The 25,430-nt window shown below is 54.6% G+C and overlaps 8 protein-coding genes across 8 annotated transcripts in view; 4 read left to right on the top strand and 4 right to left on the bottom strand.

Moving 5' to 3' along the window:
- Positions 1-134: 134 nt before the first annotated feature.
- Positions 135-2,223, bottom strand: MONBRDRAFT_33035 (uncharacterized protein; the record flags this gene model as incomplete). The annotated part of the gene is made up of 4 exons (XM_001747025.1): positions 135-445; positions 766-874; positions 1,002-1,351; positions 1,514-2,223. The coding sequence occupies 4 exons, from the start codon at positions 2,221-2,223 to the stop codon at positions 160-162; spliced, it is 1,455 nt and encodes a 484-aa protein (XP_001747077.1). The 3' UTR covers positions 135-159.
- Positions 2,224-2,659: 436 nt separating this feature from the next.
- On the bottom strand, positions 2,660-3,892 carry MONBRDRAFT_26711 (uncharacterized protein; the record flags this gene model as incomplete). The annotated part of the gene is made up of 3 exons (XM_001747024.1): positions 2,660-2,752; positions 2,811-3,640; positions 3,748-3,892. 3 exons carry the CDS (start codon positions 3,890-3,892, stop codon positions 2,660-2,662), a joined length of 1,068 nt encoding a protein of 355 aa, XP_001747076.1.
- A 2,177-nt stretch (positions 3,893-6,069) lies between these two features.
- MONBRDRAFT_26710 (uncharacterized protein) lies at positions 6,070-7,654 on the top strand (the record flags this gene model as incomplete). Its single annotated transcript, XM_001747152.1, has 8 exons — positions 6,070-6,236; positions 6,361-6,428; positions 6,490-6,589; positions 6,721-6,796; positions 6,903-6,961; positions 7,062-7,167; positions 7,247-7,303; positions 7,415-7,654. The coding sequence occupies 8 exons, from the start codon at positions 6,070-6,072 to the stop codon at positions 7,652-7,654; spliced, it is 873 nt and encodes a 290-aa protein (XP_001747204.1).
- A 472-nt stretch (positions 7,655-8,126) lies between these two features.
- Positions 8,127-11,112, bottom strand: MONBRDRAFT_33034 (uncharacterized protein). The gene is made up of 13 exons (XM_001747023.1): positions 11,027-11,112; positions 10,569-10,928; positions 10,256-10,440; positions 10,045-10,169; positions 9,866-9,971; positions 9,738-9,765; positions 9,544-9,642; positions 9,302-9,466; positions 9,097-9,187; positions 8,958-9,017; positions 8,642-8,807; positions 8,434-8,502; positions 8,127-8,348 (listed from the first exon to the last, which is right to left on the bottom strand). The coding sequence occupies exons 1-13, from the start codon at positions 11,105-11,107 to the stop codon at positions 8,282-8,284; spliced, it is 1,602 nt and encodes a 533-aa protein (XP_001747075.1). The 5' UTR covers positions 11,108-11,112; the 3' UTR covers positions 8,127-8,281.
- Positions 11,113-11,473: 361 nt separating this feature from the next.
- On the top strand, positions 11,474-12,091 carry MONBRDRAFT_9436 (uncharacterized protein; the record flags this gene model as incomplete). Its single annotated transcript, XM_001747151.1, has 1 exon — positions 11,474-12,091. The coding sequence occupies one exon, from the start codon at positions 11,474-11,476 to the stop codon at positions 12,089-12,091; it is 618 nt and encodes a 205-aa protein (XP_001747203.1).
- Positions 12,092-12,364: 273 nt separating this feature from the next.
- Positions 12,365-22,089, bottom strand: MONBRDRAFT_26707 (uncharacterized protein; the record flags this gene model as incomplete). The annotated part of the gene is made up of 29 exons (XM_001747022.1): positions 12,365-12,517; positions 12,645-12,713; positions 12,794-12,823; positions 13,156-13,248; positions 13,308-13,345; positions 13,596-13,802; positions 13,885-14,021; positions 14,090-14,151; positions 14,517-14,597; positions 14,730-14,792; positions 14,908-14,946; positions 15,096-15,163; positions 15,270-15,306; positions 15,419-15,479; positions 15,612-15,748; positions 15,884-15,964; positions 16,300-17,936; positions 18,169-18,305; positions 18,581-18,747; positions 18,844-18,981; positions 19,173-19,423; positions 19,535-19,608; positions 19,713-19,804; positions 19,916-20,032; positions 20,129-20,221; positions 20,326-20,450; positions 20,479-21,123; positions 21,355-21,432; positions 21,819-22,089. 29 exons carry the CDS (start codon positions 22,087-22,089, stop codon positions 12,365-12,367), a joined length of 5,181 nt encoding a protein of 1,726 aa, XP_001747074.1.
- Positions 22,090-22,233: 144 nt separating this feature from the next.
- Positions 22,234-23,234, top strand: MONBRDRAFT_9434 (uncharacterized protein; the record flags this gene model as incomplete). Its single annotated transcript, XM_001747150.1, has 3 exons — positions 22,234-22,317; positions 22,399-22,624; positions 22,924-23,234. 3 exons carry the CDS (start codon positions 22,234-22,236, stop codon positions 23,232-23,234), a joined length of 621 nt encoding a protein of 206 aa, XP_001747202.1.
- A 517-nt stretch (positions 23,235-23,751) lies between these two features.
- MONBRDRAFT_26706 (uncharacterized protein) overlaps positions 23,752-25,430 on the top strand; it is a gene marked incomplete at both ends in the record, with an annotated part of 3,479 nt that continues 1,800 nt past the window's right edge. Inside the window, 7 exons of the mRNA XM_001747149.1 lie at positions 23,752-23,767; positions 23,901-23,956; positions 24,054-24,143; positions 24,284-24,334; positions 24,444-24,530; positions 24,717-25,044; positions 25,294-25,367. Of these exons, the coding sequence (XP_001747201.1) occupies positions 23,752-23,767; positions 23,901-23,956; positions 24,054-24,143; positions 24,284-24,334; positions 24,444-24,530; positions 24,717-25,044; positions 25,294-25,367 (702 nt within the window). The remainder of the gene's footprint in view (positions 23,768-23,900; positions 23,957-24,053; positions 24,144-24,283; positions 24,335-24,443; positions 24,531-24,716; positions 25,045-25,293; positions 25,368-25,430) is intronic.

The following is a 25,430-nucleotide window of genomic DNA, read 5'->3' as shown; positions in this document are numbered from 1 at the left end:
TCCGCAAAGCTGAGTGTGCTATCTAAGAAGGGTGGGGGTGGGTGGTCGAGAAAGGCGATGCGAGCACGGGTTTCCATTGATTGTTCGAAGGAAAAACCAAAAAACCAAAAAAACAACCAAAAAACCAAAACAACCACTTGTGTTGCCCTACCAGCCCCATTAGTCTTCAAGTGCTAGGTCAGCACGTGATTCAACCGAAGCATTCAGGGATTGCAGTCGCGAGGTAGGCTCAAGACGTCCGCCGTAGGTGGGAATAACCAGCCCACCATCCTCAAACCCTCCCGGTCCAACTGCGGGGTGACCTACGTGCTGGCGATCATGCTCAGCCAGCGCATCTAGGTGGGGCACGACCAGCGTGCTATGGCGTCGCAACAGCTCCTCGTAGAGCATAAAACACGTATCGCAGGGCTCTACCCGTGCAGTGCCGTAGAACAAAGCGCCCCAGCTGCACAAACGATCATGGCATGGGCCGCCACGAATGAGGCACCTTGACCAAGAAAGAGGGTGGAGCTGAGAGAATGGGTGACTGATATGCATACCGCTCAGCAGCCGGCCAAAGAAAAGCACGCATAGCCGTGTCCACAGCCGCTAGAGGCTCAGCGCTAGACGTTTGCATCAGTGCCGCAAAATCGCTGCAGAGCAGTGCCGGGTAGACGATCCCGGTTGGTCACACACGAGGATGAGAAAGCAGCTAACGCAAACGAAAGCTATTGCTGCTGCCGACTGGAGGAAGGCGCTAAATAGGCAGGCGTGCCGGTTACCTACACGTGCAGCAAGAGTTCTTCTACCACGGCCACGGAACGCCACGACATGTGGTGGCTGCTGGCCAGCACATCACCCGTGATGTGGTCGCCAAAATAAACGACATCCAAGGCTAAGAGGCGAGGGATAGGCCCAGAGGAGGGGAGCAAAAAGGTGTCGGGTGCAAATGCATGATATACAATGCTTGACTCGACCGACTGGACGAGACCATGTTGCTCGCATTGGGCACCCCGACGTACCGCTGTGGTTGGTGATGTCGCGCCGGTGTCGCTGGAGAAGCTGCTCTAGCTCGCGGGCGTTCCCGCCGACATAATAGTGGGTCGAGCCGAGGCGAAGTGCCGCGGGCTCGCCAACCTTGCCATCAATCGAGACGTGACGAAACGGTTCCTGGTGGTGAAAAAAGGCAGGTTTGTTGCCGCTTGTCAGCACCAAGTCAAAAAGCTCGGGCCAGGCCGCCCCATAGGCATGGCTGAGAAGAAAGTGAACATAGTCGATGTGCGAGTTGGTGAGAAGAAATAGCTTGACTCCATCGCGGTGCCGCAAGTCATAAAGCCAGCGTCGCAGGTCACTAGAAAATTTGTGCAAGTAGCTACCGACCCAAGAAACATCATGCAAGTCAGAGTGATCAAGCGGGAGAGAAGGGCACAGGTCATCTGTCACGTCGACGTTGCAGCACACGCATGGGTACAACATGGGTTTTTTAAAAAAAAAAAATCGGAAGAAAAACTTGAAAAAAAGCAAGACAACATACCGAGCAGGGTCTTGGCGGAGCGCGGGAAAGAAGTAGCCCGAGTTGTTGGCAAAATGCTCAATGTCAAAGTTACCCGAGAGCGCCGCAAAGACGTCCTGCATCATCTCGGTATAGGTGATGGTAGCGAGACGGAGCTCGGCGTCGGGCTGCGCACGGTCAGTAGGTCCAGTGGTAGCGGCGGCGGCGGCAGTGAGGGATTCAATATTAGCAATATTAGCACGTGCTGTATCCATGGCTGTGATGAGCTCGGCAACAACGCAGGCTGCAGGCATGTCAAAAAAGGTTGAGAACCAGGTGAAGCGCCGATCACGTTCGCCGTTGGTGAGCACGCGCCGCACCACGTCCTGCAATTCGCCAGGCCGGTATAGGGCCTCGGCGGCTGCGGCTGCAAGCGGGGCCGTGCCGTGGGTGGCGGCAAAGACGGTGCCATCATTGCGGAGACGCAGGAAAACACCACGCTCGGTGTCAAAGAGCAGGCCTTTGATAAAAAACGACGGGTTCATGGGAATGTCAAGAAGCCGCGCCGGGTAGCCGCGGTTGTCCACAAGAAAGCGCAAAAAGGCCGAGTGAAGCAGCTCAGCTAGTGCAGGGACGTTATACCGCAGCAAGCAATGATCCAAGTCAAAGCCCAACCAGTCGCACGCGTGCAGGTGCAGGAGCTCGCCTGCAGCCCAGGCCCCAGGCGCAGTCGTATCGATCACCGGCGGCATGGCAACGCGTTCTTGCCAGCAAGGCGACCCCGGACTGTATCTTGATGCTCTCTTCAACAAGCACTATTCAAGGCACCCTCCAACGAACGAGGCGGGATCCACCACTCGGTCCTTGACCCCGTCCACAAGGGCCAATCCTCCCAACCGAGCAGCCTCAGCAAAACACCGATGAGCCGCCGCTGCCGCCGAACGCGAGAGACGAGAGAGAGAGAGAGAGAGAGAGAGAGAGAGAGAGAGAGAGAGAGAGAGAGAGAGAGAGAGAGAGAGAGAGAGAGAGAGAGAGAGAGAGTTTAAGAGAGAGAGAGAGAGAGAGAGAGAGAGAGAGAGAGAGAGAGAGAGTATAAGAGAGAGAGAGAGAGAGTATAAGAGAGAGAGAGAGAGAGAGTATAAGAGAGAGAGAGAGAGAGAGAGAGTATAAGAGAGAGAGAGAGAGAGTTTAAGAGAGAGGGAGAGAGGAGAGAGAGAGAGAGTTTAAGAGAGAGAGAGATCGATTCATGTCAATACTCGTCGAGGTCAACATCGGCCAACTCTGCGGGCATGTTGGCACACACACGAGCGAGAGGCCCCAACAGCGCGGAACACCCCACTTGAGCAACGACTAACTCCTGTGCCTTCAGAACTGTCGCGTCCCAGGACTCGGATGGGACGTCGTCGGGGTGGGCAATTGTGTTGCCAGCGACGCGCAGTTGCTTCGATGCATCCTTCCATGCTTTGATGGCCACGCCTTGCTGCTTCATGACAGTGTTCAGCTGGTCCCAGTTGTTGAGAAGGGCAACTCGTCCGTCCCCGGGAAGGCTGTTAAAAACAGTCACAAGAGACTTGGTCATGAAATTTGAAGTCTCAAACTCCTGGCCTTGAATGTCCGAGGTGGGAGGTTTACGCCGCGCCAAATCTCGCAGGAAATAGCACAGGCAGTCAAAGCCCACGGGGACCATGCGACCGCTCCTCAACGTCAACAAGGGGAGGTCAGGCCACAACCACGCACGCATCCTTGTTTCAACGTTGTAGACGACCTGGCGCGCTGCCATGGCGGCCTTGTCCTCGTTGAGCTCCTTCCGGAGCTGCTTGTTGTCGTCTCGAAGACTTTCGATCTTTGCGTTGGACTCCTTGAGCTCTTCCCTGACTTGCTTGTTATCGTCCTGGAGGCCCTTAATAGCCTTCCTCGCCGCCGTTAGTTCGCTTTGAAGAGCGTCAATGGTCTTCTCCGATGCGAGTAGTTTGCCACGAAGCTCAGTGACCCTCCCTTCGAGTCGGACAATCTCCTCCGATTTGGCAGCCAGCGTGCATTCGAGATCGCGAATACGATCTTGAGCCTCTTTCAGTTCATCCTGGGCTCGAGATAGCTGGCGTTTGGTTTCGCGATGCGACTCCTCCTCATGTTGCAGCCGGAGCATAAGAGCTTGGTCTGGAGCGTATCCTGCCATAGGCGTTCGGTTCAATCAGCAACCACTGTGAGCCACAGCTTAAAACACAACAATCGAGAGCAATTCAAGGGAGATAATGGCCAGATATCGCGATACATACCGGCCGGCCCCACCAACTGCACCGCGCCTGGTAGGAGAAGAAGTTCTTGGCCTTGTAGGGCATACACAGCGCGTGCATCACCGTAGGCACCAGACGGGTCGGTCTGGACACCGGTCGCCGATGACTTGTCGTTGGGGGCCGCCATTCTTGAGAGAAAGAAAGATACGGAAAAAAGAAAACCAAAAACTTGCGCCGACGCGGTCTTTACGGCAGTTTATAGACACAGGGAGGCATGGCTCCTCCAAAACCACAAGAAAACCGCAGAATGAGAAACGGCAGTGTGGTGAAATGAGACAACGACAGCACAACGAGTTGCTCCCCGAACGGCTCACAGACAACCGAAGCGGCCGAATTCCAACAAGGACCTCGCTCAGGCGTCACACAAAAGTCAAAAAAGGGTGCCCAAGCGCGAGGTGGTGGACTTCCTCCCTCGAACGCCAAACCGCGCGACGAGGAGGAGAAAGGAGCGGGTATTGGAAAATGCCTGCCGTCAAGGACTGCACCCCAGATGAGTTACGGAAACGGCTAAAAATAGTAAAATACATTTAGTAGCGCCCGAGCTTCCGGCGATGCGAATGAACTTTCTAAAAGGCCACCAGATATCCGATCAAGTAAGCTCAACCGTCGTTCCTTGGTCCCCGCCCTCCCCCCTTGCCTTTTCGCTTACGCTGCCATTTGATGTTTGGCCTGACCCCTTATCCACTTGCTTTCCTCCGCTTGCCTCCAACGACAGGCAATCTACTTGTACAGGAAGCATGGCGCTGTCAAGCCATTCTGCCGTCTCACAAACCTGCCCTCTATCCAAACCGGTCGCCATGTTTGTGACAGGCCTTCAACTTGCCCTCTTTCGATGTGCTCTCCTTTACTTCAGTGGATTGGGGTTGGCTGCCCCATACCGCAATGCCCGTTCTCATCGCGGCACGTGACCACTTTCTTGCGCGTTTTACCCGAGAATATCCCGTTGACGCTAGTGGCAGGATGTCCAAGCACTACCCAAGCGCCCTTCGGTATCATGATTGTGGCCACTGGTCTTCTAGCCTGCAGAATTACAACAAGCATCGTTTTAAGAAATTTTCAGATGCCTCTCTGCATCCTCCGAAAGTACGCTCATCACACCCAATGTTGCAAGAATGGCAAAGCTTTCACGAAGTGTATCAACCTTTTGCTCACCATGGACCATGCTTTTGTCGGTTTGTTGCTTACCCATCCTATGTACCTCTTTGCAGACTCGTATGTGCACGGTTTGCTCAACCACATTCGCCGCGCTGAAACGCAGAAACGCCTTCGTGTCCACAGCGTAAATGAAGAAGGTAGGGATGAAATACATGTAATATATTATTGGCGTCAGTGGCCGAGCCACATGCCGCGCTTCTTTTTCCTATCTGATACCCTCGCCTTCTCAATTGTTTCTCGTCCATAATTGTATTGTGACCTCGTCTTTGTAGTCAACGATGCGAGAAGTTTGTTGTCAGTGCCTGGCAGCAACCAGACCATTCACTTCGACTCGGGAGAATGTACTTGCATCTTTGAGACGCGTGAAGATTGGGTGAACATGCCCGGCTGGAGCAACGATTCAATATTCGCAACTGCACGACCTTGTTGAGCACAGATTTGAAGGCTTCCTCTCTTGGATTGACCAACTTTGACAACGAACAAGATGCCCGATGAGCCAGTTTGGCGAACGCTCCTAACTCTGTCAAACCCACACTGGCATCAAGGGCTCTGCCGATGCCACATGCAAACAGCTTAAAAATGAAAGAATCGAGGTTATAAAATCACTCTTTGTGCTCGAATGTCTGCTACGCATTTGGTCACAACGGCAGGTACAAGATGAGACAGAGGTTTTCGTTGATTGCCGATCCCTCTCCCTGTCCGAGGGCTGGGTTCTCGCTGGCCATAACCGTCAGATTGGCGCGGTCCTGACAATAGACCGCTGATAATATGACAATCTGACAATACTGAAGCCTTTTTCTGACAAATTTCATCGCGAATGCGTGTGTGGCTCCTCTCTTTCCTTTGGGCGCTGTGCTTGCACTCTACCCAGCAGCAGTTGGCGTTCCTGGGTCTCAGACGGTTGGTGGTGGTGGTGGTGGTGGTGGTGGTGGTGTTGTTGTGGTTGTGGTGGTGGTGTGGGGTATGGGTGGACGAATGGATGCACGGATGCACGGGTGCACGGCTGGCGGTGCAGCAAGGCTGGTTGGGCGAGACTGACGTGGGCTGGTTTGGATCTGACCTCAGGTTCTTTGCTTTGGTTGTGGTGCTGAAAAGTGTTGTTGGAGGTCAGAGGCGTCATAGGAGAGAGGCACGAGCCGACCACGGGCCATGATTCGCAGTCCGGCCGTGGCCTTGAGCCTGGTCCTGGCAGTGACCGTGGTTCACCTGAATTCCTTACGTTTCGCCGAGAAGATGCGCGATGCGGATATCATCGAGCCCACCATCCCAGAGCACCTCGTGGTTTGGGACCCAGTCGAGGTCAACTTTACCCGCCGGTCAGTTCCACAGCTCACCGCGTCTACCGGCATCGGTGTTTGTGCTTGCCAGCTCGGCCTACCTCGCCGTTGCGCCTATGTAGTGCATGCCTGACTGCGTTTGCTCTGGCCCTCACCGCCACAGAGTGCGCCTCGACGACAGCGGTCGCATTTACACCATGCGCACCATGGCCACCAATCCCCCCATCTTTGGTCCGGCCTGCAACACCTCGCTGGGTGGATCATGGCTTGAGCATCCGCTTCTCGGGCACAGGAAATTTCTTTCGGAACCAAGGCTGCCTCACACTTGTTCTATGCTGGTCCACAGAAATTGAGGATTTTCTTACCGGAGAGGAATGCGAAACCATCCTGTCGTACGTACCCCACCTTCCCTCCAGCGAGCAAAGGCTGTTGATTTGCTCGGCCAACGACTGGTGCTCACGCTGAGAACCAGAATGACTGGAGCAAGCTCGTTGGGATCACTCACTCTGGTCCTCGCATGTAGCCTGGCCGGCAAGCAAGGTCTCTTCAAATCTGACCACACCTACTTGGATGGCAGCAACTTAGCCGAGAAAGACAAGGTGGGCACCCTCGCCTCTGTTTCCCGTTCTCCCAGGCTCACAACTTCTTTTTTGACTGACGGGCCTGTACATCTGCTCATGCACTCTCCTCTCTCGGCTCGCTCAGGACACAACTCAGCTGTCTGAGGATGAGGCCAACAACTTGTTTCGCTTCAGTGATCAAACGTGCGCCCTGGCCTTCCGCGCGCCTACATGCTTTTGTGGCTGCAGCCTTGCGCGATGGCTCATAAGATCTGTTTCTCTGAAAAACCTTTTGCACAAATAGTTGGCTGGCCCATGATAGCCATCGTCATCTGCGCTCCATGTATCGTCGCCTCCAACGCTTGGCCCGGCTGCCCGATCATGTCATGCCCCAGGTGGAGCAAATGCAGGTGAGTCCCATTACGCCTCGCACGCGATGAAGCCAGTGTCAAGTTCACTGTCGCATGCGTGGGGCACAATGAAACACAGGTAGTTCGTTACAATCGCCACGGTCACTACGAGTCCCACTTTGACTCAGAAGCAGACGTAAGCTTGTTTGTTTTGCACTGCCTTGCCGTCCTCCTGCCTTTCGCATTGCAGCAGGCTTGTCACTTTGCTATTGGGTGGTTTATGGCAACAAATACATGTGGATCGTAGCACTTGGGTCCTTGCTGCATCGACCCGGTGGCCCGGGGGTTTGATACGGGTGTGCGTGCGCTGGAGCGCCCCCTCGAGAAGCGTTGCCGTCTCTGTCGCTACATGACTGTGCTGTACTACCTCGTCGACACGGAGCAAGGCGGTGGGGTTCTGCAACTCGTTGTCCCACGTTTGAGCTTTGATTTGAGGTTGATCTCGCACTGGGAATCTCAAACCTTCATGACGTGGTGCGGTGAATAGGCGGCACTGTTTTCCCCTTGGCTGATACCACGGACGCCGAATATACCAACTGGACCAAGCGCACCGATCCTCTCAAGTACAGGCAGACGCGTACGTGTGGACCCGGCAAGGTGGTTCTACCCAAGCGTGGCAAAGGTACGAGCCAACACCCTTGTTTTCACCCACTCAACTCTGACCGACTGTTCAGCAACTCAAACACGCCCACGCGACTGCTTAGCCATCATGTGGTATAATCACCACACTGACCGGGGCCACCTGGGCCAGCTTCATGAGCGTTCGTTGCATGGTGGGTGTAATGTCATCAAGGGCCAGAAGTGGATTGCCAATCACTGGATCAGCGAGCTGCCTCATCCCGACGTGCCTCGCACGCCTGCCACTGGTCATGTTTAATGGCACGAGCCCCTGGCAGTCCGCCTGGCCCAAATGACCCCATACATTCGCTTTTCAAGTTTTCAAAAAAAAAAAAAAACATAGCATCGAGCATGCGTTTCCAACCGCCCGGGTTCGCTACCGTGCATGGATTACCATCAATTGACGGGGCGTTGGATCACGATCATTGCCTGCCGGCGACGGTCTGCACAGTGTGCAGGCAAAGGCCAAAGCAACATGTCTTCTTCTCGTGCATGCTTACAAGAAAGTCTCTGTCAGGGCCGCAATGGGTGTGCCTGACACGGGCGTCGGCCACATCTGCGTGCTACACAGACCAAGATCCAGAGGGAGAGCATGAGGATGCTTGCACCGGCAAATGGGGAGCGGCAAGAGCTGTAGCAGCCACTTACGCGCCAGCAATGTCCATGTGCGTGTATGGAATTGGCTTGTCGGAACACAGGCCATGCTTGTCCATGCCACTGTCAAAGAGCAGTATGAGAGCGCGCGGCGCAGGGTGCAGCAGTCGTTCAAGAAAAACTGGACCACGAGTCCAGGAGAGGATACCACCCAAAAATAGCAAACAAGTCAAAAGCAAAAATACACAAGCGGTCGTCTCACCTGGTGGCAATCATAAAGGCGGCGGGGAACTGGTGGCCACGTGGGGTGCCCGATGAGGGCAAGTTGTTGCACTGAACAATGTCCTCAGTCACGTATTTGGAGCGGATGAACGCATAATCCTCACGACGGATCGTGCTAATCTCAGCTGGGTCACCGATGCTCAAACCTGTGACATGATGCATTGCCCACAATTAGACCAGAGTGTGGCCACACCAAGCCAGAAGGGACGTCAAACTCCACAAGGGTACGTCAAGCCAAAAACCAAACCAAAACAAAACAACAAAGCAAAGAACCACCCCAACACCGCATCACCAACCGGCAGTGGCCACAAGCGCTGAGACGTTGGCAGCCAGCGCAGGTCCATTGTCCATGGTCGCTGCAACCATGGGTCCGGAATGATCGTGAGTGTGCGCGCCATGCAAGTCGTGGGGCACAGGATTTGCGCCGAGGCCTACCAAAGTAGCCTGTGCCGTACGCTCGGACGGCATGGCCCGTCAGAGTTGCCACGGTGAACAAGAAGGGGTTCACAGCGCTCAGCGCCTCTTCCTGAGGATATATGCAATTGGGTGGACAGGCCATGGTATTTTGTGTTAGACCGCGCCCTGACCCTGACAAGGCTTCTGCAGCGCATCGAGTGTGTCGGGGAGCAGAGAAACTTGCCTTGGCTTTGCAAAGAACATCAGCCATGGCCATGCGGCCCTCTGCGTCCGTGTTACCCACGCGCGTACGCACACCTGCGCGCGAGTGGATGATTTCATCGGCCACGTAGGCATCGGCACCAATGCTGTTGCGCACCATGGACATTTTGCACACCACCCGCACGTTCTACCGGCGCCATAGAGTGAGCAATCGGCGGTCCGTGCGGTGCGTCCCGAAGCGAAGCAGTTGGCGCGGATACCAACCGCTGGGGCGAGGATGGAGACGGTGCGCATAAAGCCAGCGATGGCAGCGGCACCACCCTTGTCACGGTGCATACCGGCCATGATCCCACCGGCCTTGACCTACGTGCACAGGCACCAAGAAACGTGAGGTTGCTGTTCAGATTCGCAAAAGTCATCACAAGGCGAGAAGGGGCGCAATGGGGGCAGAAGCGTACATCAGCACCTCCAGTGTCGTACGTCACGCTTCAGGAGTCCACATATCGCACGCAAGTCTTATCGTGAGGAACAGTCCGCCTTGCGACTCAAGTGTAAAAGGCAGCGACTCTCAAGCGCCGCTACATACCCCTTGCCCACGAAGAAGAGCGTCTTCTCAGGGTTGGCTGGAGCGTACTCAAGGTTGATAACGCAGGGGGCGTGGCGAGGCACCTGTTCGGAGCAGCGGGCCACGGCTAACGAAGGAAAGAGCAGTCGCCATGTGAATGGCACACATGCCCGAATGGGGGTTGAAAGCCTGATACATACCAGCAAGGAGCGGATAGGCTTCAGTAAAGGGGCCCTTCTCCACGGCCACCGTAACATTGGTACCCTTGAAGAGCTCTTCCACGTATTCGGCCACACGCAGTGGAGCCATGCGTTCTGGATCACCGCTGTTTAAGGCAGTGCGACAAGATGACAAAATTGAGGGCCCAGCACGAGAGCGCGGCGTTTGTGACATGGGCAGGGTCATACACACCCGCAAATGTCACGTGAGACGGCGCGGCCGGCCTCAATGGCCACGACACGGCCAATGACATCAGCAATGTCTGGGCGCGCCGTGCAGATCAAGAGGCGGTCAAGGGTGGCACTGGCCGAGGGCGGAGCCCGAGGGTCCTCGCGCACCTCAACGGGCACATAAGTGGCGGACAGGGCGCCGAGAAGCTACAAGTCGCAAAGGCGGGCCGTGAGCATGCCAGTTGGCTTGGCGACCCACGGCCGAGGATGCCTTTTGAGTTGGTGAGCGAATGGCGTGCGGGTGTGTGTTTGTGTGTGTGGGCACAGTAACAAACCGCAGACTCGACGGCCTTGGCAAAGGTAGCAACTCGCTGCGCGGGAACGGCACCAGCAACGAGGAGAATGGGGGCCTTGGCGCCAGCAGCCTTGGCGCGCACCACACCAGCATGGGCGGCATCGGCAAAGGAGCGGACATCATCACCATCCGAGGTCAAGGGGCCCGTTGGGGCCAGAATCAGGCGGTTGCCGGCGTAGGCCTCGTTGAGGTACAGACCCCCCTTGGACTTGGCAGAAGCATCGATGGCCGCGATGGCATCAATGTGAGCAGCTGGGACGCCCTCTACGTCACCGGTGAAGGGGGCTACCACGATGACAGCATCGCCGTTGTCATCGTTCAGGTTGGTCGTCACATCCACCTATCGACACAGGAGTGCCCTCAACAGTAAGGCGGCGCGCACTTGCCCCCAGGCCCAAGATACCAAGAAGACGGAGCAAGAAGGCAGAGGCCACATACTGGGATGACGGTCGGAGGCACGCTTGGTGCAATCTTGGCAATCTTAGCAGCGGCGGCCATCGTGACGGGTGATGAGCTCATTCACCAGAACCTAGCCAGAGAAGACAGGCAAACAGAAGCCAAGTGTAAGTGCCAGGCTCTTCTGGCTCCCTCTCACCCCTAAGGCGGCGGCGACACACGCACGACGCACGACGCACGACGCACGACGAACGAGCCAGTGAACAAGACGGAGAACGCTCCACTGGCACTGAGAGAACCACCACCCTGCCCGTGTGAACAACAGGTGTTTAGTACACACCACTTTCACATCAAAAGAAACAAATGGATGAAGCAAAACAACAGACACAAAGCAAAAAGCCAACAAGATACAGCTAAGGTACCACAAGTAGTTATTTGTTTTTCTTACGCGAACAAGACAAGTGTGAGCGAGGAAGCGAGCAGAGGGCAATGGCGCGGGTGCTGGCTTCAGCAGGCATGGCGGCCGTGCGAGCAGCGGCGTGGCAGGGTATGAGTGCATCGCATCAAGCATGGCGGCAAAATGGGAGTCGCGTGAAGCTTTCCCTGTCCAGGTTCGTGGGGCAAATGGGTCGGCACGATGAGCCATCAGCAGGCCGCGATCAGGAGAGGCAGTCAGAAAAGCTTGGAGATGCGAATGCGGCCCCCTCATTGACAGGCGCACGCATCAGCTACGAGGACATGTGCAAGGTGGCGGCCGGCTGGGAGGAGTATGCCCAAACAGGGTCGCTGCCTGATTCAGCGGTTTTGGTCCTTGACGTGCGCGAGGAGGGCGAGTACAACGCCGGGTTTATACCGGGTGCCATCAACCTGCCCATCAGTGAGCTGACGCGCATGGACCCCGAGTCAGCGGCCGAGTACGTGGCAGAGGCGCTCGACGTTGATGCCGCCCGCCTGGACCTCCTTGAGAACCGCGAGCAGGACATTGTCGTGTACTGCAAGCTGGGAGTACGTTCGGGCCTTGCGCAGCTTTTGTTGGGCCAGTGGGGCTACCCGCGTGTCCACAACTACAAAGGCAGTTACGAAGAGTGGTCCCGCCTCAGTAAATAGACTCCTTGACCTTTCTGTGCTATCGTTGCCGGCTAAAAAACCCATGCTCTGGCTTGCGCGCGTTTGTGTTACACCTTCTCTTTGGACCAGCCAGGTGGGGTCACCTCAGGGCTTGAGGATTGGGCTCCGCGCTGTCTGTGTATCCCACTTGTGTTTGGTTTTTTACGGTGGCACTCAGAGCTGAGCTGTTGGTGCGCATCCATGTTACGACCCTGAAATGAGAATCGATGATATGATATCCACTTTTCTGGCATAGATTCTGCTGATGGTGACTCATGCGTCCTCAAACCCAAATGGGGTGTTGTGATCAGGGAAGAGCGCACGGTAGATGGTGGCTTCCTGCACCATATCCTCGGTGGTACGGCCGGGGCGTGTATCGGGTGCATCCATGTGCACACCCTTGGGTGCCTGTCCTGCCTTTTCAAGCTGGAGGAAAGACCGGGTGATGAAGATGGCACACATCACGCGCCCCGCATCAAGTCAATGAGCAAAGGTGTAAAAGCACAGCAGTCGAGTGCACAGGCGAACTCGAGGCGATAAGAATGAAACATACGTGATCATAGACGTCGTCGTTGCGCTCAAAGTCGGCGGGTCGGCGAGGTAGAATGTGAAGATGCACATGCTATGGCAAGCGGAAGGCACCTTTGAAATGAGTGGGCAGGTGGCTGTCACAACGTGTTGCAGAACAACAGATACACTCACCGGGACCGTTTGGCCGGCATCCGAGCCGTCCTGCGGCAGTTGATAGCAAGCAAAGTGCAAGCAAGCATAGACAAGGCGCCATCAGACCTGGCCTGGGTTTCAAGGCTGTTCAAGGGGTGGGCACGAGCGGCTGATATCCTGAACCTGGATGCTAAAGGTCGTGGCAGTCGTGCCAAGGTGGTCCTGAAGCGCCGCGCTCACGCGCTGAGCTGTCTGAAAGAAGTCGGCGCACTCTTCTGGTGTCAAATCCCGCACTCTCTAATGCCGATCCTGTGAGGAGGCAAAAACTCAAACCTACTCCTATGCATGGGAGCATAGTTACGGTCGTCAGGCCCGGGGGCACACTATGCAAGCATACTGACCTGGACGGGTCGGCGGGTGATCACTATGCTGTGACCCGGCACGATGGGCTTGTAATTGACTGACACATAGCACAAATCTGTAAAGTAGTAAAGCTACGGGTCAACAAAACGACATGAGGAAAACAAAAACCCGGGCTTGACTACTTGCTCACCTGCACGTTGCATAGCGAGTCCGCCTGCTCTTCCATACCTGACCCAAGGGCAACCGATGAGGCCCGAAGCGCGCCATTTTTGACGCGCGCGCTTTTCAACAACAACAACAAAAAAAAAAATGTTTTTCTTTCTCAGAAAATGAGTTTTCTGAGAAAGTTTTTTTTTTTTTTGGTGTGTGTGTGTGTGTGTGTGTGTGTGTGTGCGTAGGAAACGAGAGATGGGCCGTGAAGGTCGGAAATGCCATTGCATGAATTTGATTTCTATTGAATCGAAAGGTGGTCATCGACATTGCACATCGCGCCGGCTGCGCTTGGCTTGGGGTTCACCCGAAAAGTACGGGTCAAAAAAGCGCTCCACAATGCTTTGACGCTCCATTGGTGTCAGGAATCCATACTCCAGAGCGGCGCGACTCATCCGCGCCAGGTCATACACGCCCCATCCCAGCAAAGAGGCTGCAAGCTCGTACTCACGCGTCAAGGTGGTACGAAAGATACCTACCCAAGCACCAGGGTCAGGTTTCTACGATGGCAGGCGTGAGATGCGCATGCGAGATGTGTGCAACATCTCCGGTCAAACCTTTGTCGTCGGTGCAAATGACAAAGGGATGGCCCTCTCGAGCCAGATCCAGTACATGGTGCACTTCGAGGGCCGTGCACGACTTGGACATGATGTTGGAGCTCAAGCACACCTGGAGCACCACCAGACGAGTAAGCCTCCGGCCAGCCATCATGATAGAGCCATTTCGAGCACCAGGCAGCTAGCAAGCCATGTTTGTGCGTACCTCCACAGGAATCGTCCGATAGCAGGGCAAGAGTCTGCCAAAAGGAAGGCATGTCCCGTGGCCTAGTTTGGGTTGGCAAAAAGGACAAGCTGAGCAACCATATGGGACCGCCAACCCTCACAAACCAACGGAGCATTGCCGCTTACCTATCCGATCTGGCCGCAAGGCCATCAACAGGCCTGTGCCCTCGGCTGTCTCCGTTTCGGCGACGTGCAGGGCCAGCTGTACGGCAAAAGGAGACTTGTCAGAAGAAGTGGGTGGGGCACCCACGCACGCATTTTGCACAAAGTTTGTTAGCGAACCTTGAGCCCATGCTGCCGTGCAGAAGTCAAGACTGGCATAAATTCCCGAGTACTACCCTGCAAGTGGTTGCTGTTTCGTGAGAAGGATAGCACGGTCATGACGACCACAATCGTAGGCAACACACCTGCTCTGGGTCGTCGCACAAATCGATACCAACAACCCCAAAGCTCTTGTACTTGATGGCCAGGTGAAGCGACTCCCAGGCCTGAGATACAATTTGGGCAACAGCGTGTTCAGCATCATGTGCAAGGGTCATTGCTTCCTGTTGCCATTTCACCATCAACATGCCACATCATATGACACCCACACGGGGTGGCGCTGGAACAGTCGCACGTACATCCTGTAGGGAGCGAGAACGGTTGATGCTGACGATAAATTTGACACGAATGGGAAAGTCTCGCTGGCGATGGTGATTGGTCAGAGCGCATGGAAAGAAGGCTGTGAGATGGTGTAAAGCATCGGGCCGTATGCGTGCGCGAGTGACCTTGCTGCGCCGGCGACCGAGGAGTACACACCTGGGCGCGGTCCAATCCCGTTAGCACAGCTTGTAGGTACTGCGGTGGGTTGGCCAACGACGTTGGCAGCATGAGCTCATGGTGTGCCCAGGCTTGAACGCACCACACCCCAGCAACAGGACTGTTTCGGCGAAGATACTACGCGTTTTGCTGCGCCCCAACACCCCGTTTTCAACTTTGGTACACACCGTTTCTTTGTTCAGGTTGAACTCGGGCCGATCCTTGAGGGTTGAGCGAAGTTCCAAATAACAGGTGCCTGGATCAGGTTGATGCAAGAAGCGTGCTCAAAATGAGCTGGGCGCAGGTATACTGAGCAGATGGATCAAGGTGGGGCACGGTCATTGGAGCATGCAGGCATGTACCGTCGTTGGCAAAGTCTTCAACCACATCATAGGTGATCTAGAATTGACGGAGCAAAACAGGTTGGATCGCGCATGAGATGACAGGTCCTGTCAACCCGTGACAAAGCTAGAAACAACGCGACCATGGCGGGATAAAACTCGACGCGTACCAGCTCTACGTCGGCTGCGGTGCGCACAAGCTGATGCACAACGCCAAAAAGGCGGAAGCAGCTGAAAGCGACCAGACCAGGCGGGTAGCATGGGTTGTGGCATGGGTGAGTGCAGCATAATGGTGCTCAGACACGACAGGGGCTGGTCTGCTCCGAATACGGATCGGCACGAGGCATGCTTGCTAGCACAGACCTGGTAAAGTCGAGGTCGCTGCGGTCAATCTCATGAAGGGCGCCTTGCACCTGCTCCAGCGTGAGGTCCGGGCGTCGAGAGAGCAGCTTACGCAGCGTCCTCGGTGCCAAAGATCCATTGAGATGCGCGTGCAGTTCCTGCCAAGACCACACATAACGCAGCCCCCCACGTGCATGAGGTGGCGCGCTTCCACGAGTACGGCCAACAACGACCACATGTGCCCATGCGCTTGTCGAGCGAAACAAGGCCAACTGCACGTGTATCCAGCGCACCACTTTTGGAATACGTAGCAACGCCGACAGATTGGCTGGCTGCGCCCCAGAGCTGGGCATCATGATATCCTGGTCCGCATCCTGCCAGTCCATGACGACGACGCGACGAACGACCTTCAACTGTACGCTGCCCCCCTTTCAAGAACACAACAAATTGTCTTCACAAAATAACACACACACCCAAAAAAAAAAAAAAAAAAAAAAAAAAAAATTGAAAAAACGACTGATTTGGTTTCTTTGGTGTGATGATGACTGCCCAAGTTGAAAGGGGGAGGGGGTGTGTATGGGAATGACGATAGGATTGCGGCGTGTCAGATTCGTTGTTTAAACTCAACTCGATGAAACAAGCCGCAGAGGCCACACTACTCCAGGACGAACACGGCACTCGGCACGTGGTGCTATGCGTTGGTGGGCACACTATACTGCAGAGGCATCTGCTGTTCCCAACCTTTTGAGTCAATGCCAAAGGCCTCACATGCGAGCTTGAAGACAGGAGGATTTTTGCTTTCATCATCGCCGAGCCATTGACTGCTGGCCAGCATCTTGCCCGCGGAAACCGCTCGGCTTTTCAAATCATGCCGCTTCTGAAACACCCACAGCGGGCGGGGTCGCCTTGCACCTCCCACCGAGTTGAGTACACCACGGTAATGTGCGCCAGGCAAAAGCCATAGAACGAGAAGGCACATTTTTTCGCACACTTTGTCCTTGTACACGTCCGTAATGTGGATCACAACGTGGCCATTCTCCTCCAACGCCGCCCACGCCTTGTGAATGCACACGAACAAAAAGTGTACAATCCATTTGTTGAGACTCGGGAACTTGCTCACGCTCTGGCCTGGCAGCTTGGTGTAAATTTCAAAGTCAAAAAAGGGCGGCGACGTAAAGACGAGGTCAAAGGTGCCCTCAACTTTTGCAGTTTCAAAGCCCTGGTAGGAGATGTCGAAGCGCCCGTCGATTTCAGGCCCATCAAAGGCCCGAAAAATGGCCCGGTGGCCCGGGCGCAGGTCGGTGTTGGGGTCGTAGCCCTGGTAGCGCTCCACGTTAGCCGCCAGCGCCCCCGCCAGTCTATCGCCCCAGCCCGCACTGAAATCCAACATGCGCCTCGCTTGGAAAAAGTCAATCACGTTCTTGACCAGCGACGGCTTGAATTGGGTGCACTCTTTGTGCTTCTCATAAATGATGTCGCGCAGCAGCTGTGCAGAGAAAAGGATTGGCTCATTGCCGTACCTCTTGAAGCACTCCTCCACGCTCTCCCGAATAAAACTCTCATTGTTCCACTCTTCCAGCGTGGACGTTTCTTGATCTTTGCGTTTGGCCTTTAGACGCTCCTGCTCCTGAAACAGGTCCACGAGCACATCCATTCTCTCATAGTCACTATCATCGTGCAGGAAGCCCATGGCCTCAAAGTGACCAGGGTCTTCGACAGTCTTTTCAAACTTGAGGGGAAGCAAGCCTTGGGCTATCATTTTGACGTTGTGCGGCTTCAGATCGCCCGGAATGGGCGGGCAATTGTGTTGCTTGAGATTTGCAATCAGTTGGGCAGCCTTGAAACGAGAATCAAGTCGCTTCCAGGGGAACGGCAGCCACCCTTCTTTGAAACACTTGACCAACGCTTGTATCACAGCGGGGCGGTTGCTGGGATTGGCTAGACTGGTACCTTGCGCTATCTCGAGGAACGGCTCCGACATTTTCTTCTCATCTTGTAGCCACAGAGCGCGCTCAGCAAGGACCAGGCACCAATGGAGGTTGTCCTGATCAGGAACGCCTCTGCCCACACAGCCTTGGACCATTGGGAGCAGGACTCTGATACAGTCTCGCAGGTTTTGGAAATCGGAGAGCGGCTTGGTCTCACTCGAGGGCCTGTATGTCCTTTGGAGCAGGATAGCATGCTGGTTCATCATGCGAACTAGTAGAGTTGGTGTCACCTTAGTCAGCCGGAGCTGGCTCAGGTGTGGCTGGTCCACCTGGCTCAAAAACTGGGTGACCTCGGGTAAAAGCCCAGAGAGCATGTTCGTGACACTCGATGCGATGCTGAAGTGCACATGGTTGCCCGCTGATGTAGGATCTTCCAGGGGGAGCAGCGTGAGGATCGCACGGTCCGGTTCGAGCTTTGCGCGTTGCGCCGCCGGTGCGCCATTGTCCTCGCTTGCCCGTCGCGCCGCCATTTGGCCCAGGAGCGGAAAATAAGGAAAATGAACCTGCTGGTTCCAAGTTCACCTCTGATCCAGGCCGGCGTCGCAGCCCACCACCCCGCAACAACAACACGCACACACGCACGCACACACCTCTCTGCCAAATTTCAACAACAATGGAATGAAGTGAGAGAGAGAGAGAGAGAGAGACAGAGAGACAGAGAGAGACAGAGAGACAGAGAGAGAGACAGAGAGAGAGTGTGTGTGTGTGTGAAGGGGGATGGATGATGCTTGATCAAGATTCACCCCAAGAAAAGTGCAAAAAGAGAGAGATCAAAATAAAATTGCAACTCGGATTGGTACGAGTTTAGCCAAGGCAGCTCTCATGATGAGAGAGCAGCGTAGGCCATATGGGTCTGGAAGCCGGCGTACACTTGTGCAGACAAAGGCACGCCAATTGCTGGAAGAAACGAGAAAAACCAAAAAACGTTGACAAGTTCAAAGACAGAAAAACCAAAAGGGGGTACTTCAGGCCATGCGAGGCAGCGTGCCCCGGCCCAATTACGCAGTGCTGTAGCGAGAGCCCAAGAGAGGCGCATCCTCATCGTTGCGCGCGCGGTTGCGCGTACGAATGAATGCCAGCAGGAAAATCAAGCTGATGCCCAGGCAGACTGAGCCGGTGATGATGCCAGCCTCGTGTGCGTCATCGCGTACCTCCAATGCCAAGCCAACCTGGAATGGGCATCCAACAAGGCAAGGTCATGAGGAGAACGCACAGATGCTGACATGAGCGTGGTTCAACACAGAGTTTCAACTTTCGGCACACACCTGATCTTGCCATTGGCTGACCAGGTCATCGGTCACAATGGCATGTTCGTCCACTTTGGTGACAGGCAAATAAAAGCCAGCCGCCGTGAGATTGCCATAGTCGGCCAAGCCAGGAACCCGCGTCATCTTCACGTTGATCTAGCAAACAAAAATGGCACATCAAATAAGACAATGAAACCTCCACCTGTCGATGGTCTGTTTCTTGACGAGCAAGAGGGTTGGCTCAAGCAAGGAGATGTGCTCGCATGGTAGGAACGAGCAAACAAACAAATGGTATTGTTGATTTGGGACCGAGCATGTGTAGCGCACAGCGACGACGTCCTGCCTACCTGGAGACGCTGGTGAGCTTCAAAGGTCGAGCCCGTATGGGGCTCCACGTCCACGGTCACATCGTGCAGCAATCGCTCCGGTGGCGGGATGCCATCCACCAATTCCAAGTAAATGGGATCGGCATCGAGAAAGTGGTGCTTGCTTGCATATACGGGGCCACCCACGTACTCCTCCATGTTCAGCGTCCCAGTAGGCTGATAGGCATTGAAAGCACACATTTGCTCATTCTCACTCGCGTTGGCCAAGGCCACTAAGATGCGGCAAGGACCAGTCAAGGGAACAGAGTGTGAGCCGTGCAGCTTGTGTTCAAAGAACAATTCTTGTTTGCGGCTGAGCACCACGGTGGCAGGCGGCAGCATACATGGGTCGATGACAAAGCGGAAAGTTCGAATGCCCTTGGTCTTGAGCGTGTTATTGTACACCAAGCGAGAAGAGCTATCTCGAGTGTTTGCGCAAGAAAAGCAAGCGTGTCAGCACGGTATCGTGTGTGGTGGCAAATCAAGTCTCTCGGGCCAAGGAGTGGGCACAGAGGAGCGCACCGTCGGATGTCGTCCGAGAAGACATTGATAACGTCGCCTTCCTTCAGGTTTGGGCGAAAGCTCAAAGCTTCAGTGCCGTTGATCGCGTTGGCCTGTTGGTGACGGGGTTGAGTCAACAACAGCAGATTGAGTCGTCATAACGATGCAAGTGGCATGTGGCACAAGGTGCGAGTTGAGTTGCTTTCATACAGCGCACAACGCACCCATTTGATGTAGTCTCGACCGAGGGTCGTGTTGGGGCAATTGGTGCCCTTCCAGAGGCCGATACTGCCCTCGTGACCAGCCCAGGCTGTGTAAGTATACACCTTGTTGATATCATCCTGAAGGCGGCAAGCGACGGAACCAGTGCTTGAGGGCGCTCCGAATGCAAAATGTAATAATCTGGGGTTGAACCCAGATCCGGTCAAGTGTCGTACCGTGCCCGTGTAAATCTCTGAGCGCTGAGTCTTGGTATATGACGGGTCGTTCTCTTGGATTTGGATCACTGATGGGAGAGGGGTAATGAAATTCTGGTGTAGCACCGCAAATGCGACGGGTGAGAAAGACAGACAGAGGCCCCGGGCATGTGTCAGTAAAAAGAAAAAAAAAAGGGGGGTTGGGTTGTGATACGCACAGTTTTATTCTGCTTGCGCAAGTAGTCATTTACTTCTTCGATCAAAGCATCAAATTCATTTGCCAAGATGGGGTCGGTATATCCCCAAATGATCTCCTTGACAGGGCGTTGAATGATGAGGGTCTCTGCACGCGAGTCAAACAAAGGGTGTACCGCTATCAGCATCTAGAACGAGCAGTTGAGCAGTGAGAGAAGCGGCATTGGTTGTGGCCAAACCTTCGGAATATTTACTCCGCCAGAACTCGATGAAATTTTGGAGAATGCCTTTGATGAATTTGTTGTCAAAACTGGCGTAGAGGGAGGCGATCTGCATGAGGGGGATGTTGACGGTGGTCATGATCATGTCATCATCGAGGCTACAAGTGATGTTGGGGTAGAGAACGCCGGATGGGCATTTGGTGTCGATGATGGTGAAGGCGCGTTTGTATGTGTAGGAGACGCGGGTGGAGTCGCTGGACCAGGTGATGTTGTCCTTGATGCGCACTTCGAGGTAATTGAATGGGCCAATTAGGTTCACCCTGGGCTTGCCACCCTGAAGAACATCCTCGGGGTTGGTGAGATTGTACATGTAAAAGGTCATGTAGGTAGGGACTTTGGTGGTGTTGGACCAGATCGGGTAGAGCTGGGAGTTTTCAGACTTGAGTTCCACATTTTCTTTGATGGTTTTGACCATGAGCGAATCGATGACCGGGTTCACCACGAGACCAATGACCAGACAAAGAACGCCAAGGACACCGAAAAGGATGAAATGCGTGCGCAGGGAAGCACAGCAGCGGCAGCAGCCCCGGGGTGGATCATCTGAATATCCAGTGTTGAGCACCATGGAGGCATCCTCATGGGATTCACGACGTCCCGGCATCTTGACCAATGCAACAGTGACACCAATGGGATGTTTCGATGGGCGTCAGAGGACGGGCAACAAAGCTCAGAAGTGACGTTGCCGTGCGGTGTCGATGTAAAAGAGATTCGGCCGCTCGAGCTGACTCTAGCAACCTGTGCAGTTCTCTGTTGTCACAGAGGAGTGTGTACTTCTCTTGAGGCAGATGTCGAGCTTGAGATGCGAGCTCACCGATCGCATGAGCCGCAGATTGACGAGGCAAGGTTGGACTGCACGGGCACCACACACACACACACACACACACACAGGCCACACGAGTAGGAGACTGTTTGATATCTGATACAGACACCTGTTGTCCCCAACCCAAGGAGATGAGGGGATGCCAGGAGAAGGAGCGTGAGCGGCGGGCTTGCGCTTGAGACGACGACTGGAGGCGATCTGGTCGTCGCGCAGCTCAAAAATACAGAAAAATCCAATGTGAGCGACGAGAGAGAGATTTCAGAGATTGGAGAGATCTGGAGGATGCATCAGAGAAAGAGAGAATCTATAAGAGATTTGAGAGATTAGAGGGATTTCAGGAGAGGACGAGAGGAGAGATTTGAGGTAGATGAGAGAGTGAAAGATTTGAGCGAGAGCTTTTAGAGGGATGCGAAACTTGAGAGATTGAAAAGAGAGAGAGGGAGAGAGAGAGATGGAGGGGCGTCAAAGCGACATGGGTTGGCATCAGCGTCAACCACACACACACACACACACACACACACACACACACACACACACACACACACACACACACACACACACACACACACACACACACACACACACACACACACACAAAACATCAACAAGGGTAAGGGGGGATCCCTCCAGATTGTGGTACGCGTGTGGTTAGTGTGTGGGACATACTTGGTGTAGGCTTGGAACATACGTGGATCACACGTGGTAACAGCTTGGTCAATGGCTGGCTGGCATTTTTTTTTTTCGACTCTGTGTGCGTTGAGTTTGTGAGCGGGGCACTGTGCTGCTGCTGGCGGGGTTGAGTAGGGGTGAGTGGGTGGTGTGTGGCAAGGATGGCAGCTTCGCGCCAGGTGGGGCGGGATGGCCGTCGAGTGTTGGGTGGAGATGGCGCGCGGCCGGGGCCGCTCGATGATTTGGTACGTTGCGCTCGCATGATGCCCTGGCTGCGTCGTGTGAGGGTGGCTCATCAGGACGCAATCCGTTCTTGTTGATGGCAGGAGAACTTGCTGAAGAGCACCGAACCTTTGGGTGCTGTCCAATCCGCCATGCTCCGCCAGGTTTGCGCCCCTGCACTTGCGCGCCTGGGAACAAGCGCTGGGAACAAGCGTGCCCACAACTCATCTCGGACCTGTTCGGCTGTAGACGCTCGGCCCGTTGGCTCAAGCTACGCAGCACACCCTCGACGACATTGGCAAAAACTGTCCACAACACCTTGCAAAGCTAGTGCGTTCTTGACGATTGCGGATGCGGGCTTCTTTTTTTCTTTTCGCTTTGATCTCACTCGTGCTCTTGCGACTGCCGTTTTGGCCTTTCTACCGATTTTTTCGATCACGCCACCCCGAAGCTACCACCCACCCCCAGAGCCGATTCAGCCCATGTTATCGGTGCGTCAGCTAACATCTGCGTGTCAGATCTGACACACGCAAACTTAACGGGCTGCCTGACCTCGGTGCCAAAGTTTTGATAACATTCCCGCGCTCATTTGGGTTCATTCGCTTTCGGCCGACTGCTGTCCTGCTTAGATTGGCTTCGAGTACACGAAGGCCTCATGCTTCAGGAGGTTAACCAGCAAATGGCCGCCGATGGCAAGGGGCTCGCCGACGAGGATGAGGCCAGCATCACAGCCGCACACCATGAACTGGCCGCCAATTTGGCCGAACTGATGCAGCACGCCTGTGGTCCAACATTTACACTGGCTCGCGGTGGTGTCGACGTCTCCTCAACCGAGGAAATCAACCAGCTTGACGCCGCCATCAACGGCTGGCGCTCTGGCAGAGTGCCCGACCGCCAACGCCGTGCATTTCCCCCCTCGGCTCACACCCCTAACCTCTGACCAAAGAAGCTCGAGTATATTTGTCTGACAATACCATAACGGAAACACACACAGAAATTGACAAGCGAAAAGGACAGAGCGACAGAGACAGAGAGAGAGAAATTTAGAGACAGAGAGAGAGAGAGAGGAACAGAAATGAATTGGTTTGGTCGGTTTGAGTAAAGAGCAAAGACACAAAGGAAAAGTACAACTACCACATGTAACAACAACAGGGAACAAAAGGAACAAACACCACTGAAAATTTGAGTTGTGTTTCTCTCTCTCTCTCTCTGTGTTTCGTTATGTGTGTGTGTGTGAGTGTGTGTGTGTGTTCGAGTGTGTGTGTGCATTTAAATCCAGTGGCACTTGACGAACACACTGCACGACGACGACGACGCCGTGAGACGCGGACCGCACCAGACTTGAGTTAGCCCCGCTGCTCTGAAGCACTTGTTCAATTGCACGCTTTGGCACAAGCTTGTATTCTGCCCAGTGTGTCCCGACCTTCTACTTGACGACGCGCAGGTCGACCGCCATCATGACAACCCACAAAGGTGAGTCTCTGCTGGAGGCCTGAATGTGTTGGCATCGGCACATAAACGCCCTCGGTCACCCCCCTCCCCCCCCCCCCCCCCCGATGACTGACCGCTCGGGACCCTGCTTGCGTTCATCTCAATAAAAATGCAGTCAACGTCAAGTGGGGCAAGCAAAAGTTTTCCGATGTTGAGCTCGATGCCAACGAGGTGCGCCATCGTTTTTGCTCGTTTTTTTTTTTCCCTTTCCCTCTTGTCTTGTCAGCCGCCAACTTTGCTCACTGCTTAACCCCGCCTGGCGCGACAGAGCCCCGAAGTCTTCAAAGCACAGCTTTTTGCACTCTCGGGTGTGGACGTGGCCCGCCAAAAGCTCATGCTCAAGGGCCGCGTCATCAAAGTGCGCAACCCTTTCAACTTGTCCTGCTTTGCAACGTCACCTTGCGCACATACCCTGAATGCGTCCCTCTCCCGCACCCACCCTAATTTGCCGTGTTTTCCTTTTCTTTGTGTGTTTTCCTTTTCTTTTTTCTCGGGCAGGACTCTTGGGATGGCATCAAACTCAAGGATGGCATGTCCTTCCTCCTCATGGTCAGGCCCAGTCCCGTCCTGACACTCTTGTACCTTCAGTGCAAATGAGCTGCCGCGCTCACAAGACTGGAGTCCTCACCTTTGTTTCATGCATCGTCACCAATCCCAGGGTACGCAAGAGGACGCCGTACCGGATGGTCCTGCCGAGAAGATGGTTTTTGTCGAGGACCTCACCGAAGACCAGCTTGTTTCCGTGGTGTGTCATCAAATTAACAGCAGCAGACCTAGAAGTTGAGCTCAACTTTTGGGCTCGACGCAGTATGACGGCATTCCCACGCCAATCTCATGCTCCTGTCTGTCTGTCTGTCTGTCTTTCTGTCTCCCCCCCTCTTCTCCTCTCCCCCTCTCCCTCCTCTTTATTTCCTCGTACGTGCGTACGTAGAGCAAGCTTCCTGCCGGTCTCGTCAACCTCGGCAACACTTGCTACATGAATGCAACCTTGCAGTGCTTGCTCAGTGCCCCCGCTCTCCGCAAAGCCATTGACAGGTGTGTGTGTGTGTGTGTGTGTGTGTGTGTGTGGTGTGTGTGTGTGTGTGTGTGTGTGTGTGTGTGTGTGTGTGTGTGTGTGTGTGTGTGTGTGTGTGTGTGTGTGTGTGTGTGTGTGTGTGTGTGTGTGTGTGTGTGTGTGTGTGTGTGTGTGTGTGTGTCTGAGTCGCTTCTTCACAACCCCGCAACGCGTGCCCATGGCGTCGAGTGCCCCTCTCTAAATTGTTTTTGTTCAGCTGATCTTCTTGCTCACCTTTCCGTCCCTCATGACAATGCCCGCCAGCTTCTCACCGGATCAAGCTGGTGCTGCGAGCAACGGTCAACTTATCGTCAATATGCGTACGGCCTACATCTACTTGACTTGTTTGCGTGCCCCCGGCGTTTGCACACACTCTCTTCAGCAGCCCTGCAGACTCACATTTGTCATGATGGTTTCCATCTTCTACGCCACTCCGTCCTTTCCTCGAACACAGGCCAGCTGAGTAAGGCCTTGAGCGACAAGAGCAACAACAGTGCCCTTCAGGTTGCCGTTATGCTGTTTCTTCAGGTGCGGACCGCTCGGCGCGGTCGTTTTGGTCGAGCATGGAACAGCCAAGTCTCCGAACCCCTC

This window comes from Monosiga brevicollis, genomic scaffold (genome assembly GCF_000002865.3).
Source record: "Monosiga brevicollis MX1 MONBRscaffold_15 genomic scaffold, whole genome shotgun sequence".
Taxonomy (NCBI): Eukaryota; class Choanoflagellata; order Craspedida; family Salpingoecidae; genus Monosiga; species Monosiga brevicollis.
This window is presented reverse-complemented; position numbering and strand designations above follow the sequence as displayed.

Coding starts and splice junctions, on each gene's coding strand:
- MONBRDRAFT_33034 (XM_001747023.1), bottom strand. CDS start 11,107: ATGAGCTCATCACCCGTCACGATGGCCGCCGCTGCTAAGATTGCCAAG. Junction 9,972..10,044: donor AGCCTATCCGCTCCTTGCTG/GTATGTATCAGG, acceptor TTCCTTCGTTAG/CCGTGGCCCGCTGCTCCGAA. Junction 9,643..9,737: donor ACGACACTGGAGGTGCTGAT/GTACGCTTCTGC, acceptor CTGTGCACGTAG/GTCAAGGCCGGTGGGATCAT.